Below are 19,645 nucleotides of genomic sequence, written 5' to 3'. Positions count from 1 at the left end.
TAGCTCATAGACCAATATGTTTCCGTGAAAGATTAAGGGTTATTGAATTATTTTTGAGCACTTTCAGTATTCAGTTTACATGCTAAAGTCTGCTGAGTGAGTTTAAATGTTTGTAACGGAGTCTAGGACTATGTATGTTGGAGGTGTTTATCCGTTAAATTGTAAAACGGTGTGTATCTGTGTGCTAGACCTTTTCTCATCTCGTCATCAAACGTAGCAGGGAACTGCCAACTGTTTCACAATCGAGGTCTGGTATCCGCTGAGAAGTCCCGCATCTCTGTTGGAAACCAGACACTGATCTCTGACCAACGCTCTTTCCAGGGAATATGTGTGTTCCTGCCGATCTTAGAATTTGTGCGTCAACAACCACAGCGCAAGACGAGAGGACACGAACAGGTCGCCTGAATAACCATCCGGAGCAAATTGGCTGGGGGATTGAGGGAAACGAAACCCAAGCAGCTCCCCTCAAATATAATTAACAATTTCATTGCTGGTGGCATGAGTAATTGAAGAAAGCTGCGATAATTCGTTCGGGTACCGTTATAGTAACGATATACCCTTTGATGCTGGCCGTGTGAGGCCAAACTTTCCCAAACCCGATGCGAAATACCTCATGGCGGCTGCAGCTGCAAGCGTGTTACACTATAAAATGTCTACCCTGAGGCGATGGAGTGGCGATGAAGCATTTGATAGCGTCTTCGGAACAAAGTTGGTTTCCTTCCCAGCATTCAGCAAGGTCATCGTGTTATTGTTGATCTAACCTTGGTTGACCCGCGCGCTGACCTTCTCAGGTCAGAGGTCAAATGATTATTCACCTTTTACTGATATTAAATATTGGACATTAATATCTCACGAGGCTTCTGTGTGTTTACAAGGTCTGTAACTTTGAAAAACATCAGAGATATGTTCAGCAAACAAAATATCGAGCAAAGGTAGCAGTTAAGTGATTGAGAAGTACATCCAGCGAGGGATAGGTTTTTAAGGATGCCTTGAGGGTTTTTTCTGCCCGAACAGGCGTCTTTGGAATACGGCTATCTGCCTGAAAACAATGTGATAGCTTCGTTAGACGCCTTGTTTTCGTTAATTAATAAATTAATTAATTAATAATTTATTTATTTATTTATTTATTTATTTATTTATTTATTTATTTATTTATTTATTTGCCTCTAGTTGTGTTCTTTTTGTAGAATGCAGTTTTCTTTTCTTCTTTTAAAAATCGGAATGCCTTCTGTTCAACTCGGCTACACTGCCTGTACGTGAAACTTGTATTATTTACGCAATAATGTACCCCTCCCAGGCCATAATCATTGATAGACGAAAGGAAACTTTGCACAACATAATGTGCGAGGCGAAGCCGAGTACATTGTGGAGTGAAAATTTACTCAAATCCATTATTGGCTGGGAGGGGTACATTATTGCAATTATTGTAAAGTTTTGGCTATGCCAGGGAATTTGTAAACGTTGAAACATCTGGGCCACCATACTTGATAATCTGATAAGTATCAGAAATAATCTGGCGGATCACGTCACAAAATTCACTGATACTGATAAAAAACTTATATTTAATCGATAATAATTTTGACATCTGCATTGTCTGGAACTAGATAAGAATTCATTTTTGTCCCTATGTGCCGTGTTTGTAAAGTCAGTAAAACTGCCCCAAGTCTGTGGGCGTGTAAATGTCAAAACAGCGTAAATTAAAGGAAATAAACTTCAGCAGACTAAACGCGTCACTGAGTGGTTGGGTGATCACGCAATGGAAGCAATATACTCTGACAGACTGTCGCGTAGCTGCTGCTGCGTATAGAGTGAGGACAGCTAAGCGAGTAGCACCAGTCTATCAGTGGAAGAAGAAAACGTATTTGTTGCATAGAAGGAAAATAATGAAGAAATTATTGAAGTAAGAGATATCGCCTCTTTCAAAGTCACCACTTTTAATAGCTGAACATTCACCATCGATATGAGTCCCCACTTTGTCAGTTCGCATAGGTCTGGCAATGTTCATTCCAATTCAGTCAGTTGACCTTGATTTTCAATCGAACTTCAGTTTTGACAGTGACCAAGAGTGGTGAGCAAGTATACCAGAAGACACTATAACGACCAGCAGATATTCATTAAAAATAACAACATTATAGGGACTGGTCAGTTTCTTCGGCCTGGGGGGGGGGGGGCCGGTGGATTCATGGGGGGGGTCACCCTGTTTTTGACTTTGGTGATAGGGGGGGTCACCATGTTTTTGAAATGCCCAATAGGGGGGGTCAGTGTGTTTTTGAATTTCGACACAGGCTCATCATTGCCTAAAATGCATCATGTCAGCCACAAATTTCATCCAGTTGCATTTTTCGGCGCGCCCTTCGGGCGCGTAACTTTAATAATCAGACATATTTTTCAGCACGCCAAACTTTAACATATCAGGCATACATATATCAGAGATATATGTATGTTCGATATTTTTCAGCGTGCTCTTCGAGTGCATTACTTTAAAATAATATCAGACATTTTCAGCACATCCTTCCTGTGCATTACTTTAATATACAAGACATACATGTATATATCAGAGATATCAGGATGTTTCATATTTTTCTCCGCGCCCTTCGGGCGCCATACTTTAATATATCAGAGATATATACCAGAGATATCTTGATGTTTGCTAAGTGAAAGTGTACTATTATGAAATCTCCATTTCATATGAAAAGCATGACAAATTCCTGATACTTTTCTGTTCTCTCTATGAGAATTCAGTATGAGAAAGCAACATGCACAAATATCAATGTTACAAGAAAAGGTCATCTCAGACTCTGCACACATCAGATTTGGCTAAAATGCCTGTCTATGGCTCCTCAGGAGATTTAATTGGATGGCTGGCAAGTCTTAACACCCATCAAAATTTTTGATTTACAGCTTTTTCCTGTTTGATATTAATGATTGACATCCATTTCTGTACAACAGTTCAGGACATCTGGTTAAGCATAGAAAGTGTGAAATACATTCACAGCTCATTCAAAATGTACTGTATTCAAACTTTAAGATTGACACTTTGAAATTCCTATCTTACAACTGACATGCCAACAATTTCATTAAAACACTTAATGACTGTTAAAATATAAATGTATGTAAAATATAATATATACGGTATATGTATATTATATATATATATATATATATATATATATATATATATATATATATATTATATATATATATATATATGTGTGTGTGTGTGTGTGTGTGTGTGTGTGTGTGTGTGTGTGTGTGTGTGTATTACAGTATTACCGGTATATTTAGGGTTTCGAGACCACGGGTCCGAAACCCTCTAGTAATCGTTCCGTTTTTTATTATTATTATTATTATTATTATTATTCTTTTTCTTCTTCTTCTTCTTCCGTCCTCTAAATGCAACTGCCACGCAAACACTGTTGCACCTAGAGACTTCAAATTTGGCACATAGGTAAAACTCCTCACAAGTAATTTTTTGATCACATGACCATAACAATGGGTCACGTGACCTGGCAGCCATATTGAAATTAAACTTTCAACTTGGCTTAATTTGCATAAAAATAAACCAATCAAAATTCTGTCAGATATTTTTGTAGACCATAGGGCTAGGCTCCTTCATGCCAAATTTCAAGGTCATAGGCCCTGCCGATTTTGAGAAGAAGATTTTTAAAGTATTATTTTTCTGATTTTTCAGTGACCTTTGACCTCCCCTATAGATTTACAAATGCCCATTACAGGCTAGCCAATAGAGCTAGGAGTCTGGTTCTTTTTCGACATAGACGATCATTGGCTGTTAATGTTCACCGAAATATTTTGGGTCAGGTCACGTGACCTTGACCTCATTAATTATGCGCATATCTAATTCTAGGCTAACCAATAGGGCTAGAGATCCGAATTTTGGTACACAGATAGTAATATAGGATAGAAATCTATTGTCAATATGTCACGTGACCAGACCTCATTAGTTATGCACATATCTTATTCTAGGCTAACCAATAGGGCTAGAGATCCGAATTTTGTTACACAGATAGTAATATAGGATAGAAATCTATTGTCAATATGTCACATGACCAGACCTCATTAGTTATGCACATATCTAATTCTAGGCTTACCAATAGGGCTAGAGATCCAAATTTTGGTACACAGGTAGTACTATGGGATAGAAATCAATTGTCAATATGTCACATGACAAGACCTCATTAATTATGCACATATCTAATTCTAGGCTAAGGTGATAGAGCTAGAGGTCTGATTTTTGGTATAAAGGGATAACTATGATATTGAATTCTTTTAACAAAATGTCACATCACCTCGACTACTTTTGACCTCGATTTCACAAATACTACCATAGCCTCCCATCGTTTTGCATATGTATTTCTCTATTGCCCCTGTTGACCGAGATGTCTCGAAACCCGTTGATTGCTGCTTTGCAGCTATATTATTACATATTACAGTTATCGCGTGCAGGGGGGGGGGGTCACCCTGTTTTCAAACTTTGGAATAGGGGGGGTCACCCTGTTTTCAAACTTTGGAATAGGGGGGTCACCCTGTTTTCAAAATTTGGAATAGGGGGGGGTCAGCCACTTTTTGACGTCGGCAAAAAATAATCCACCGGCCCCCCCAGGCCGAAGAAACTGACCAGTCCCTAATATTTATTCGGCTGATACACGGCAAACTGTATGAAGACATCGTAGTCACGTGACGGGAAATCCTTGGCAGACAGCACGATAACCAAAATTTAAATACAATTGTTAATTTCACGTTATCACGTTATTCAGTGGTAGCCAATGAATGACACGATTACCAAGCAAGATAAAGTAGTTTGTAACAAGGCATATTTGATGATATTTGCAAAAAAACGTATCATTTTTAGATTGTACAAAATTGTCCACTCCATACACGAACAGTATTCCATGAAAACAATACATTCTTGCGGAAATTGGAATCAGTGCAGCTTGAGATTAAGTGAAATCAATATATTTGCGACAGAATACGCAAAATGAAAATCAGTTTACTTTACAGCTACATCAAGTACATGATGATTACACGGGAACCTCACCGTTTTCACGAAACATTCCTGAGTAAAGCGGCACGAACCAGCAAGCGTGGGCGTAGATGTAACAGATATTCTTAAACAATATAGTGAAAAGACGATAAAGGAAAGCCAACAACACTGACATTAACATTAAATAGTCAGATTATCTCAAACTAGTAAACATTTTGTAGTCCAACTTGCTGGTCAGCCCTAATAATCTTGGTAGCATGCCCACGTGTGTGTGTTAGAAGTCACCCACACACGATTTCATCTCAAGATTGATCGCTGTCATTGGCTATGAATTGGTGAAACCATCATCCTTGGAAAGGAGGATCTGTCGTGCTGCCAGCATTCCCTTGGATTTTTCATAGTCAAAACACCAATATCTAGGGATGTGTTTTATCGGAAAGTTAAATATACATTCGTCACTTCGTTTTGTATATAATTTGCAAATTTACTTCTTTTGGGGCATATCTGACAGGGTTAGTAAAAGGTCGAGTGGGTGTGCGTCATAGATTACCGGAATTATCAATTATACAAACGAGTGAAGGGCCATATGTGGAATTCGAACTTAGAAGCTCTGCAAGCTATGACCTTAGAAACATTTTCCACTATTTTTTTCTGTTTGTGTGTAAATTAGAGGGTTACTGTTCTTGTCGTAAATCGTGTCCAAGTGTCTACTGGTCAACTTGCCAATGCAACTTGTCTTTAAGCTTATGTAATACAGAACGTTATTTTTTACTCCTAATTTTTTCCGACTGGAATGCACGTGTCAAAAAAACATTATGTGCTGAACACTGTTTGCGATACTTCGTTTTTAAATACTTTTAGAGCATTTGCAAAATTTATCATTACTTCGTCGTGTTATTCAAATTGAAATCACAGTGACTTATGTAAACGTTTGGATAAACTTGCATATTTGAATCAGGGTCACTGAAAGGTCAAATGGGCGTTCATGTTGATTACGTACCTGAGTTATCAATGACATTTTTGTTTGAAAAGCGATAAGAACAGTAATGGATTTCAAATTTCAAATTAAAGATATTTCCATTTTTGCATCATAATCAAAGGTTTCACGACAGTGCCTTCAAATGTCTGCAGAATGAACTATCCCAGTGAATTCTGCAGATATGTGTAGGGTGTAGTACGAACGTTCCTTTAAGGTAGAACGCACCTCGGGACAGACATTCGGACTCTCAAACTTTTACAATTATCTTCTGATATACTACATGTGGGGGTTCATATTAAAGCTCTTGGTGAAAGAAAACTTTTCACCGGCTTAGTTTTTCGAAATTCAAAAATTTTCATTTTTCTCCATAGAGTTAACACAGGGATGGCGGCCATTTTGAATTTCCAATATCGTAAATCTTGGGTAATTTGTTTCTCTATCACCAAAATTTGCACGGTGACCCCCTATTTTTATTCTTGATTTTGAAAGAGAATGATTGAAAGATTCCTTGGGGAAATTTAGAGCAAAAGTTTAAGTCTTTCACTTTCGAGGTGCATACTACCTTAAACAGAATCACGGATTTTAACCGCTTTTCGGACAGCTTGCTATTGGAGACAATGAGGTGCCATCACTCAATCATTGAGGACATAACACCCATATAATCTCTTCAGCTACTTTAATCTGAACCTGTCCGACTGCTTGAGGGCTTATTCAGTTGTTGTTAGAAGACCCGATAGAGTATATTATCCTATTGGCCAAGACCCCTACAACCACCTGCTGATATGTGCAATGTTAATTAAGGTTACTATGCAAATTAAGGTCATAACAGCGTAATTAGCAAAACCGGGAGACTTACTGACACAATAGTTGCAATTCTTTGTATTTTCGTATGTCAATGCATTCGTCAACCCGATGTGTTGTTGGTTTGCCCGAGGCAGGTTGGATTGTCCTGTGCCTTTTGAAGGTTATGCTACGTGCATACCATGGTGAACAGCAGGTAAAGGCTGCTGATTGACAAGTGTGATCGGGCGAAATACGCATGCGCGGTCATCAAATGTGGATTACAGCTTTCTCCACGGAAAAGGGAAAAGGGGTATGGAACTGACACACACATGGTAGCGACGCATGGGAGTTGATGATCCCCACCCATCCTACCCCACCCACACCTCAGACTGGTAACCATGGAAACAATGATAAGCCTCACAAAAACTTACAGAATCAAAATTCGTGTTTTAATTCATTTCAGTCGATGGGATACTTGTTGTTACTTACACAAATTCTGCATGTCAGAAGACACCATAACATAAAATACACAATACTTTTATAAAGTCGAAATAATGAAACCACGGAGAAAAAGAAGACACCGAACTTTATAATAGAAAATAACATGATTGTATCATTGATTACATAGCACTTACACAAATGGGTACATTGTGGTGTCTCAAGTTCACTTGTATCGGTCAAGTGTACGGAAATGTCAACAGAATATTATATACATAGCAAATTTTCATCAAGATAAATTTACGAGGTATTAAATAATTGTGTTTTTCTCCGTTAAAACTGCGAATATTTTACAATTTCAACAGTAAAGTTTATTTTCTGGAAAGTATATATCTCTGCATTTGAGGGGTACTGATGTCACACCACGACTCAAATGGGGGGCTTTATCATGGCATGGAAGACAGAAGCAGTTCTGCACGAAGGTGCGAGAGGGTGATGGTCGAATTAGAACAGTTGTTGCATTGAAAGTATCGGCAAAACAAAATAATCTAGATAATAAAATCAAATCTTGAATGTCTGCCGATAAACAGCTATATGTGGTGTTATTTAGGTCTCAGAAAACTGACCAGTACGTGAGAAGAGCCGGTTTGTGCTGCGTTGCTTAACGCCCAAAGCCTATACAAAGCGTTGACAACCCAGCCCCACGTCACAAACACTCAACAGCAAAATGCCTTAGACTTTGAAATTTTGGTCACTACTATCCTTTCTCTTTCTCGCTAAAAATAGAGCGATTAAGGCGACTTTCGTGAAGGGGCCATTGTCTTTGATCAGCTGGCGTGAGCTGCGAGCGATGGCACGACTTAACCTCCGCCAGCTTCTGTAAACAGACCGATGAAATATTTGTTTTGATAAATACACCTTGTAAAATATATAGGACTCGGGTCGAGCGAGGCATGGCCCCGTGGTATCGGAAAGATTGAACGGTTTTGAATGCAGTGGCGTGTAGAATATGGGCCTAGCCGACTCGGGGTTCAGTAAAGTGTCACACATTAACACCTGTTGGCAAAACAAGGTCGGAAGGATACTTGAATAAACGGCCCTTCTATAACACGTGTAGAGGTGATACTTTCTCATGGTTGTGAACACGCACAATGTCACAGCGACCTTGAAGTGAAATTTGGACACTACCGTACGTGGAAAAGCGGACAAAGGCGCAAAAGCTGTAACTGTTCATGATTTGATCATTATTGTCTCAGGAAACAAGAACGCTTTTCTTCAATATTTTTTCTCCTCGGGGTATACGACTGCATGGTCTCGCAAACACAGAATCCACTGTGTGCTACATGCAACGTTTACTGTTCACAAATGAATTTTGATTCAAATGAAAGTCCACTTTTCAACAATAGCATTGAATATTTCGAACCATGCTACCTCCATGTTCGAACGTACTAGGCTACACGATCTCTGAAGCAGAATACGAAACTGCATTTTCCAAAAACATTGGAGTACATGAAAAGTTACAGCTAATGACGCTTTTACGGTGGAGATCGGACAGAATACAGTTTGTTATACGATGTCATACAGGCTACAAATAAATAACACGTAAACATGTCACGTCGCGGATATTGGAGATTAAAGTTCTGAAAGGGCTTTTTGTTTTCGCTTTTGTCCCTTTTGGTGGTTGATAATTACGCTGTTGTCCACTACATAAAACATGCCTTTCAACCCGCAATTCTAAAATCCATGGCTAAAAGATTGTTTGCGGTGCTCCCCTATAAGTCTGTCTGTACATAAATTACCCATATTTATGGTTTCAATATTTGTCAAGAGGAAGTGACGTCAGACAAGAGTTTCGACAACTGGCGCACCGATGGGCGCATCATCGTCCTGGCTGTGCATAGAACTCAAACCCGTATCAGCGTCCGACTCGTTGTCATAGTTACCCTCCTTGGGGCTGTAGTCATTGTTCACAGTGGTAAAGACGCTCCTGTCTTCCAATAAGTCCGCGATGTCGACGTCATCGCTGACGTCATCATCGCTGTTTTCGAGCGATCGTAACTCGCAAGTAAGGCCCTCCAAGTGCTTCCGTTTGCCATCGAGCACCGTTTCTTTGTCCAGGGCCTCGTGCTGCAGCGCTTGCAACTGTTTGCGCTGCTCCTGTCCAACTTGTATGCCCTTCTCCAACTCTTGCCGGAGACGGCTCAGTTCCTGCAGCAGACTCTCGTCCGCTTCGCAGTTCGATACCCCCGTGGTGTCCGCACAACTACTGCTACTACCGTCATCTGAAGAGGAACCCAACCGAAGTGACTCTTCCTCTAACTGCCTTGACAGTTCCTCGATTAACGTCTCCTTGTGCACGAGTTCTTGGTCAACCTGTAAGAGCTTCTCACAAGCCGTGATATAGGAGTCCATGTTTTTGCTTTTGTCCGACACTCCGGCCGGGCCGTCCTCGTCCTCGGCGTCGGTGAGGTAGGACTCCTGCACGTAGTTTTTGCCGTTCTCCTTCTGTCTCTCCACGTGAATTTGCGTTTCGTAGTACTCAATTTCGTCGTCGGTTTGTTGGATTCTCTCCACGAGTTCTTGAATCTTGTGGTCTTGCATGATCACAACGTGGATCAGACTTTCCAACGTTTCCAGCACGTGTTTCGATTCCCGCTCTTCCCTCTGGTGATGCTCCCTGCTTTTGTGCTTCGACCGGTACACCTTGTTCCGGTTCTCGTCTTCGTAGTGCTCCCGCTGGCCGTCGCTCGATCGTTTCGCCCTGCCGCCGCCGCCGCCGCCGTCTCCTCCGCCGCTGTGCTTAGACGACCGCGTTTTCCTGAGTGTGAACTTCACATTGGGCTGTTCGTTACCCCACGCTTTCCAGATTTTGTAAATTTTGGTCCTGGGCGATAGCGGCCGTTCGCAGTCGCCCCAGCGTTCGTATATTGTGAAGTTCTGCATTTCGTCTTGATCGTAATTCTTGGTGCGCAGGAGTGTCTTCAGGATATCGGAACAGGTCGTTTTCTTGGAGAGTCCAGATACTCGCTTTTCACGACCCTCAATCCAGATAGTCAAATCTGCCATGGTTATTCTGCCAAGCAAAAAAGAAGAAAGGGTTTTTTGTCAGTTTTAAACAACCATCTTCAGATTTCTTGCCTCGCAAAGAACTCACAGTAGATCTCAATAGCTTACATCATCAATACTAGCGCTGAGGAAGGGGCATTCAGACGTTGTATGGATGTTTATAGATGAGCACAACCTTCACAACCATCATAGTAGTGTAACGATGAGGGGGCGTACATGTTATACAAACTCCAAAATAAAATTTGTTAACCTGTGGAACGCGAAAACAAATGAACACTGTTGTTGTGACTACCCCCTCTGGAGACATAATGGCCAATCCCTTGCTCTATGGAAGTGAGGTTGCTCCACTTTCGTCCAGTCAATGGAGCGGCTGTCAATGTAGCCGCTTGGTCTGAGCGTCAGCTTCTTCGGGTAAAGTACACTTTTGTCCGATTCAGAAACGCAAAAAAACGCCCAAGGTATGTTCGATGGAGAATTATCATAATCTCTTTGAAGTGGAGACTAAATCGGGGATTTTCGCGCAATTTAGCGAACAAATGCACCACTTGAGACGTTAGCGATAACACCTGAGTGAATTAATTCTCATTGTTCGGAGGGGGGTGACAAAGCAGACAACACCGCGCGCTTTAGTCCCATGCTCGCTACTGTATCAGAGGTGAGTCCGTGCCAGGGGGTACTTGCGGTATGTAGAAAACGGATTTTCGAGGCCATTTGGCTGTCATATTCAGTTCTATTTCAATGAGTTCTAGCAACTGAGTTACTCTGCGTTCAACTTTGTTTAGACAGGAGCCGCGTCATTCAAAAAAAAATACTCGCAGCGAGGGAACTGACAATTGGACATATCCAGGCTGGGTTTTACAAATACCAAAATGAAAAGCGTTGGACACTCGAAGTTCATTGTGACTGTTTTTGGTGACAGTCATTGAAAAGGCGTAAATGGCCCTTTCACAATAACAACTTCAGAGTATTCAGACGGAATGTGTAGGCTACTTTGACCAACACAAGTACAGGGCTTCATGGTACAATAGTGATCTCACTTGACCATCAGTGAGCCTATGTTGAATGGGCGCATTGAACACGATGAAACCACAGTCCCAACACCACAGGCACTATGTTGGAGTCGATGGAGAATGAATGATAAATGTGGACGACTGTCAGCACGGCGCGTAGATGCATATGTGCCTATAGTTGCTCAAAGTGACGCAAAGCAGAAAATAAATTACTTTGGAAAAGAGAAAAATGGCCGCGTCGAGTCAACCTGAACTCTATAAAAATCCACAAAAAGTGGTAGGAAATATGAACCAAGTGACAACGTATCGTGTTTTTGTCTGAGAATACCTTGGTATATATGCCCTCGCGTTCCCGGCCACAGGTCACTAGGTTGTATGAACATACACGTATAGTGCATATGAGTCAGCCGAGGCGAAATATCACACGATATATGTTTAAGCAATCGCAAAATCGAACCTGCCCGTCTGAGGAAAGAACTTTGTGATAGAAAAGCACAGCTGATCAAAATGACACGGCCGGTTGTTTCACCTCACAACCCGAGTACAACGCAATCATAGCGGTGACCAACTCATGCAGATATATATTAAAAACAACAAAACAAATTCGGTTATAGTATTGCCGACATCCGAATTCCATCCGAACTTTACCGAAAAATGGTCATTTACACAGAAAAGAACTATTCTCTTTAACCCTTTCACCACCATGGTTTGTCCCAAATCCATTGTTTTCTATGGTAAAGTTGGACCTGTATACAGGGAACTGGGGGTGAAAGGGTTAAGTTTAAAGACACGCTATGAAGTTATCAGGCGAAAGACTTGAGTATAAACATCGCATATCGTGAAGGCCAAGAAGCCCTACAATAATAAATTGGTGTATACCATCCGTATATTCATCCACCGATCCGCTCGTTCGGTGTGTATGTAAACACACAAAGTATATCTTAAACTTACCACTCCAGCCCGGATAAATAAACTAGCAGCATTGGTTATTTGAATTCTCTGTCGACTAAACTGCGGTCAGGTGCAGCCTGATTCGGACCGAGAATGAACGCAGTGTCTCGGCCGTGGGGACTTTTCAATGTGGCCCGATCCGTACACAAAACCTACTCATTTACGGCTATTGTCGTCGTAAACTGATGTGCTGATGGGAACATTTATTGCTCGTACGAGGAAACCCCGGAGTGCGAAGAAGTAAAGTTACGTAAGGGGGACAGCAGAATCATTAACCCGGATTGAATGTCAAGTGACTGCCCCACGGTTACAAGAGTTCGATATCGTCCTTCAGCACTGTTGAAATTGTATGGTGTTTGGGTGACATCGCTGGACTGGTGATTTGTGTTTGATAAACACCTAGATATGCTGGTTTGCTGGGACCTCGTGGAGATAAACCGCGAAAGCCGCTGTGGACCGTTAATACAGCTTGTGACAAGCACAAACAATGCGAGTAAATTAAGTGATATTGTCGACCAGCGTTGTACGGAATTAACCTCCAATTGACAGCGACCAACTTAATTTTCTAGATTGTAATCTAACACGCTTGCGCTGATACCGACGTCTTTCCATCTGTCGTCGCAGAAATTTGAAGAACTCTAGGGTATTGCAGAAATCGGAGCGCACTGCCCGAAAGATACGCTGTGTTGTTCGGAGAATTTGAGCTTGAGTCTTAAAATTAGCGCTGGTAATAAAATAATTAACGCAGACGATAAAAACGCTCCGTAAGAGGGCTTATCTGGAAATACGAGTACTCCGTCGATGTAATTCTCATAAACTATGACGTCAGTAAGATTTCGCGATCGACTTTACAGAACTTGCTCCACCGCGTGCTTCGCAAACACGTGTCTGCGTGCTACCTCGGGGAAGGGTTCAGGAATACGCGTGAGAAAGCCACAGCAAAAACCCTGAATGGCGCCGCGGGGTTGCGTTGTCTGTGTACACTTTAAGTGGAAACATGTGAATGGCCCATGAGAGGCACCAAGCGACAGACCCTTGAAAACCCGAGTATCGTATATCGCGTCACAAGTAGCCAATATTCATTCGAAACCTACGGGGGGGGGGGACATGGCAACGTGGTATGAAAGCTACGTGTATTAATAAATGACTCCAATCACAATCCATCGCCAAGCACGCCAATCATTTTCATTCGAATACCGCTGATATCGGAATCTGTCTGCAGCTCCAGGCATCTACTTTGTCGCCATGTTTTATATGCCCCGGTAAATGAAGTGATACTGTTACAAACAATATTTCTATAGTTCTCCGCCGTTCCCAGTACAGTAACAAGCCTTGACATTGCACCGAAAAATGGTTAGTTTTCAAAATCCCCATCACTTGACGTATCCCCATCATCACCTACACAGAAGCCAATTTGGTGATTTTTATCGACAACTGTTCTTTGTCGTGAATTTTGTGGCATTTTTGATCGCCGTAAACACAAAAGCCATCCGATTTATCGTGTATACGTTTTGCCGCGTTCCCAGACCCTACCACAACCATCGCGAGTGCTAGGGCTGCAGATCAAAGCGACACGGGAAACAAATCACCGTATTTACTTCATCGGTGTGCTAAAGAACGGATAAACACGCACATTTCATGTCTCTGGGCGCTCTCCAAACCAACGACCGCAACCAAACGAATACCAGCACACCAGTGCTAGCGGCAAAGTGTTGTCTTGTACAAGATGAGCGTTCTTAATTTTCTTCAAAATCTCGTGAAAAGTTTGAATAGAAATGACAGCTAGCCTGTATACATCTGTTTCATTTAAGCAATGCATCGATAACCATCAGATTTGTCGTCCGTTGTTTGATGTCGTCTAGTGTTCCGTGCAGAATTTTGCGAATGTGATGCGGAGGCGAGAATAGTTCATACTGCTTTGCGTAGAAACAAAAATCCAAATATCTTCAGTACCGACGAGCGAGAGTCAACGATATTCTCTTACAACGTTCTCGTAATGAACTTAAATATATCACGCTCTGAGAAAAAGAAATGTTGTAAAAATATTTTGACAAAGATAAAAGCGAGTATCATGGATCACTGATGCGCAAGACGATGGCGACTGAGCATGCGTGTGGTCGCGTGCATGTTTCCCATCGAAACACGTTTTCGTAGGTGGGCTACTCGGTTGACGCTTGACAACTGAAATTGAAACACTTTTATTCTCGTGAGACTGTCACATCCTTGAAAATTATTGAGCTGGATGCAGTACACCATACAGCTCTTCAAGTAATCACTGTCCATCTTACGGAAATAAAATGATGCTGGGCAGGAAGAAGGGAGAGTCGCTGAATTGTTATTTTTTCACAGGAAGCAAAATAACATGAAGTTTAATCTAAATATATAAAAAGATTTACAATATAAAAGACTTTGCAATTCGTCTTTCTGTATGTCGATGTGTTTGTGATGCAGAATACGTTGGTACCATGGCAATTGACAGAAATATCGTATTCTCACCACCCTGGCGTGTGATCGTATCAGTTATGGGGCAGTAAAATGTTTAAATGCAGTTCTTGTGCGAATGAAGTCTATAGTTGTACAATCTACAAATATGTCAAACAATTACAAAATTGAATTTGTTCATGATTCGATTCAATATGTACCTACCTACCAAAATATTCATCAATTAATTTCTCTTGTCTATCTCCCTATATATGTATATCTGTATCTATCTATATAATAGCTACCATCTAATTTATTCTGTTCCTCTTCCACATCTCTCTCTCTCTCATATAAGCTTATATATATATATATATATATATATATATATATATATATATATAATCTTATAGACAATGTTTAAGTCCACGGAAAATTGATGAACGTGCGCTACAAAGGCAGAAAACTATTGTGCATCAAACTGCTCAAACAGGACAATGCATGTAAGTCAACTAGTAATATCATATTGCACCTGCCGTTCTGCTTCTAAAATAGTGCCATTTGACAGAGTCTCGGCTAACCGTGAAAAAATCCACGTAATTGGCAATTAACCCTTCTATAATTATCCTAAGTTTAATAAAGTTTTTATTTTAAGGTTTGCTGTCTGAGTAAACATGTCCCGCTACGTGTTCACACGGAGTTGACGCCTAATTAAACTTCAGTTTCCACATCGGTAACGGGTAGGGACCGGGGACGACACGCTCCGTTCCCGGCAGACACACCAAGGTTATGCCGCATCGTTATGCCTACTTTGCGCTTTGCTTGCTATATATAATTAGGGGTCAGGGTGTTTCCCCCCCTCGGTCGACAGACTTACAAGAAACAGCTGACCACTCGATGTGGGTCGTATCATCACCCTATAATCTAAACTCAGATCAGTGTTCTAGCTAATAGCGGCTGATTTCAGGCGTGAATAGAAACAAGAAGCGTGACCGTGCATTGTAAATCGCGCAATGAAGCACTCACGTGATCGAAACACGATAATACAGACGCTTTGTCTTACCCTTCAATTGTAAATTTGATTTTGTAACGATGAATTGTTATTACGTTTTCACATCAGATTGTATCAATGACAATTGCTCTAACTCTTAAAGTAGTATGCGCCTCGAAAGTGAGACTTAAACTTTTGCTAAAACTTTCCTCAGTGAAACTTTCGACCATTCTCTTACCAAATCAAACATAAAAAAACAGAGCTCACCGTCCAAAATTTGGTACCTGAGAGACAAATTACCGGAGATTTCTCGATATTTGAAATTCAAAATGGCCGCCATCCCTGTGCTAACTCCATGGGGGAAAATACATTTTTCGATTTCGAAAAACTAGGACAGTGAAAAGTTTTATTTCACAAAGAGCTTCAAACGAACCCCCACAAGTGGTAATTGGAAAACCTTCAGAGAACGAATATCTGTCCCCGAGGCGTGTTCTACCTTAATAGCTTTTACATTATTCTTATCAGAGAAAACAAGTTTATGTTAAAGTTTTAATCGTCTCCGCAAGATGTTGACATAGGAAGTACGCGAGACTTGCAAACGCGAGGCATCGCGTACAATGAACAGTGTTGTTGTTGACAAGACAAGATTTCAATTTCTTACAACTGAATTCGTGTAAGTCAAGCTCTAAATATTGGTTAGCACATCGATTAACAAATTTACATCATTATTTATCCAACCGAAGGCACAAGTCATATATTTTGAGTGAATCTAACGATTTGAGTATACATTAATTAAAATTGCCATCATCGCGCTTACTCTGAGACGAAAGCAAAGTGGTAAAACTGGCAAAATTGTAAAGCAACACGAGTGATTCGTTCAACAGAACTTCAAGCTGCCGTCGTCAATCGAATCACAGCTTGGACAACACGTGTTAAAGATTACGTTAAAGATTACACTGGGTCTCGATGAGCTCACATCGATACTGGCAGATCGATGGCACTTTCTAATGAATCATTGCTACGTTTACAATTCTGCCATCTATCAGCGCAGTGACGGGGGACTGTGTTTTCTGTCAAGCGCACATGATATATGCCTGGCGTGAATGCCATCACAAAAACAAAGTCACAGGAGATAGGGCAGTCTCTGGTACGTGATACAGATTACAAACAATCCATCTGAATTCACACACTCTGTGATCAGTGAACTTTTCTATTTTATGGAGAATCAAAAACGATTTCAATTGTCCTCTCAAGAAAGTATATTTGCCCTGCAAAATTATATATATATATATATATATATATATATATATATATATATATATATATATATCTGTACGTTATAGTATGGAATCGTATAAAAAGAACACAAAGTAATTTTATGTGATCGTATTAAGTATATATATATATATATATATATATATATATATATATATTATATATCGAAGTATACAGATATATACGTAATACAGATTATATGTATACACACACATATATATATATATATATATATATATATATATATATATATACACTCTTCGCTTTGTTTAAGTAACAACATTAACATCTCTCAGAGATATTACCTCTTATCACATGCACAAGCCAAGTTTTGTAGTCTCCGAACAAAAAATACGGGATTTATTCTCTGGTCGTTCTACGTCACGACAACCCGCGTCTATGTCATCAATTTTGGTGCGTCGGACCTTTTTTTTGGTCGATCTTCGGTGTGCTCGTAAATATGTAAACAAACAACATGGTGGCCGATTTTTCTCCCACGATCAAAAGTCATGTAATGAAATCGATATTTTCACTGACTACGACATTACTAATCGAACAATGTAAACACAAGAGTGTACCGCCTGTATATTCCGAAGGAATTACGTGAATAATTTGCGGAAACAACGAACTCGAAGCTGGTCGCGTATACTGTGGGTTCCGTACGCATTGCAAACAGGGTCAGGTGCGACGTTTACAATGTTCGCGCCGTCGAGATTCAGTCGATATTTGTTCCCGAAAAATAGCGTATCTTCGTCTGTGATACATTTCTAGGACTATACTATCTTTGAAATAGAGTATAACTTTGCGGAAGGTAGCCTACATGTAGACCGAGAGCTGTCATTTGCTCCACACATGAACGAACGTGAGCGCAAATGCACACGACGGACGACTGGAAATGATTGACAACTTGTGCACGGCGTACTGATATTTATTCCTAAAGTAGTTCAAAAGTTTAAACGCGGAATCGTCATGGAAAACTTATTTTATTTTGCAAAAAATAACGAATTATTGGCTTGTGCATGTGATAAGTATATTATTCCCTAATATTTTTCTTCATTCAGCTCGGAAAATACTCGTGACGTAATGACCGTGTCACCACTCGTCTTCGACTCGTGGTGACACGGTCATTACGTCACTCGTATTTTCCTTCGCTGAACGAAGAAAAATATTAGGGAATAATATCTAATTATATCGAAACCAAGGACGAATTTCCTCCTTGATATGATAAGATAGCTATCTATCGGATTATTAAGTCTGGTTTAGTGGTCATCCACAAAGTCAATATCGATCTCGATCCGGACAAAGTGGGACTTAGTTATGGTTTCTTTGTTGATCTTAACATTGAGAAAAAAACAGCACAAAATACTAGCTGTCGCGATTCCAATTCTCTCATTATCCCCCGCCAACCCCTGACGCAGTTTCGTGTCCTGAGATATTAGGTATTTTAATTTCAGAAACACGCCGATGATTATTATATAGTTGCTGAGTGTATTGTTAGTTTTCTATATCTACAGCAACACTGAACGCGTTGATAACTTCTAGGTTGGAATACGCTCTGCACAAGAACGCGTAGGTATTAACCTCGATGCAAACAAAACTAATTTATGCATTGGTCATATCCCTGAGCACAGTTGAAGTACCTCGATATAAGTTTAGTATGCCACTTCAACTTTGATACGTGGCGTGCGTTTACTACGTCACGATTTTATCTCATCTTTTTTGTCTTTATGCAATCCAATTTCTGTCGCTTCCCAGAGATGGTAGCTTCGATAACGGCTAGCGTCCTCGGCGGATTATATCTCACTGATTCCTCGATGATATCATATATCGGACACAGTATAGCGTCCTTCATATGCCATGATATCATAAACCTGCTGAAGACTCCCGACAGACGAAAAAAACTGACTGAAAACTATCCTGATGCGTAAAGCAGCAGCGCACACTGTTTGATATTTTGTCACAATAAAATGAATGAAACACGCGAGAACGCATTTGCGCTGCCAACTTACTAATATGATACAGAAGATAACATTTGTGTAGGACGTTGGACGTCAAGTTCATGAAGGAATAAACGACCACAATTTGTAAGAAGCAGATGAGATATTTTAACCGCCAAGTGAAAAAAAACATTTCAAAAGGCTTGCGTTGTTTTTTTATCTTTTTCAACTTACCGTACTCGATTTACCTGGCAGAGGTTGAGTGTTGCTTGACCGATCTAAAGTCCGAGCTTAGTTACAACGGAGCAAGACTTGGGTTGCCTGCTAGAGAAGGCCCTTGTGCAGCGTAGAGACAACGGAAAACGTGGTCGTCCGGCAGATGAAGAACGCAACGGCCCGATACTTGAGGAGCTTGAATTCCCGTATGTAGAGGCCGGGAGGTTAGAAAAGCAACAGACACTCACTGCCAGCAGGTAGGGTCATATCCCCTTACAGTCGACAGGACAAATGTAAAAGCTGCACTGCGACCAGATCGGTGCGCACGGTCGAATCTGGTTACACCACTGCGAATGGCCAACGCCACCCCACGTGTGGTCACGTGACCGCCGCTTAAAATAGAAAGTCAACAGATCGAATGTTTGACGATTCCAGGTCTTGGATGCTTAAGAAGCAAACAGTTGATTCATTGTTACCGCCTTGATGTAGGTTTACCGTCCGATTCGATGGCACAGAGAAGTGGAGAAAATTTGTGTCGTTCCATAAAAGTTGTTCGACTCTGAAACTTCTGAGCGTGCG

General features: G+C 40.8%; 1 protein-coding gene across 12 annotated transcripts in view; it reads right to left on the bottom strand.

Annotated features, from left to right (window-relative positions):
• Window positions 1–7,191: 7,191 nt before the first annotated feature.
• LOC139133208 (ras association domain-containing protein 10-like) overlaps window positions 7,192–19,645 on the bottom strand; it is a 46,958-nt gene continuing 34,504 nt past the window's right edge. For 8 of the 12 annotated variants that reach the window (XM_070699700.1, XM_070699762.1, XM_070699727.1 and 5 more), the window contains exon 2: window positions 7,192–10,275. In XM_070699700.1, the coding sequence (XP_070555801.1) occupies window positions 9,042–10,268 (1,227 nt within the window). In that variant the 5' untranslated portion in view covers window positions 10,269–10,275 and the 3' untranslated portion in view covers window positions 7,192–9,041. Of the gene's footprint in view, window positions 10,276–10,376; window positions 10,487–10,518; window positions 10,712–12,229; window positions 12,793–19,084; window positions 19,395–19,645 lie in introns of those variants that run through there. The other 4 variants (XM_070699745.1, XM_070699682.1, XM_070699718.1 and 1 more) reach the window with 4 other exon arrangements.

Source organism: Ptychodera flava, chromosome 1 (genome assembly GCF_041260155.1).
Source record: "Ptychodera flava strain L36383 chromosome 1, AS_Pfla_20210202, whole genome shotgun sequence".
In the NCBI taxonomy this organism is placed as follows: domain Eukaryota; kingdom Metazoa; phylum Hemichordata; class Enteropneusta; family Ptychoderidae; genus Ptychodera; species Ptychodera flava.
The sequence above is the reverse complement of the archived record's forward strand: the minus strand, read 5'-3'. Positions and strand labels throughout refer to the sequence as shown.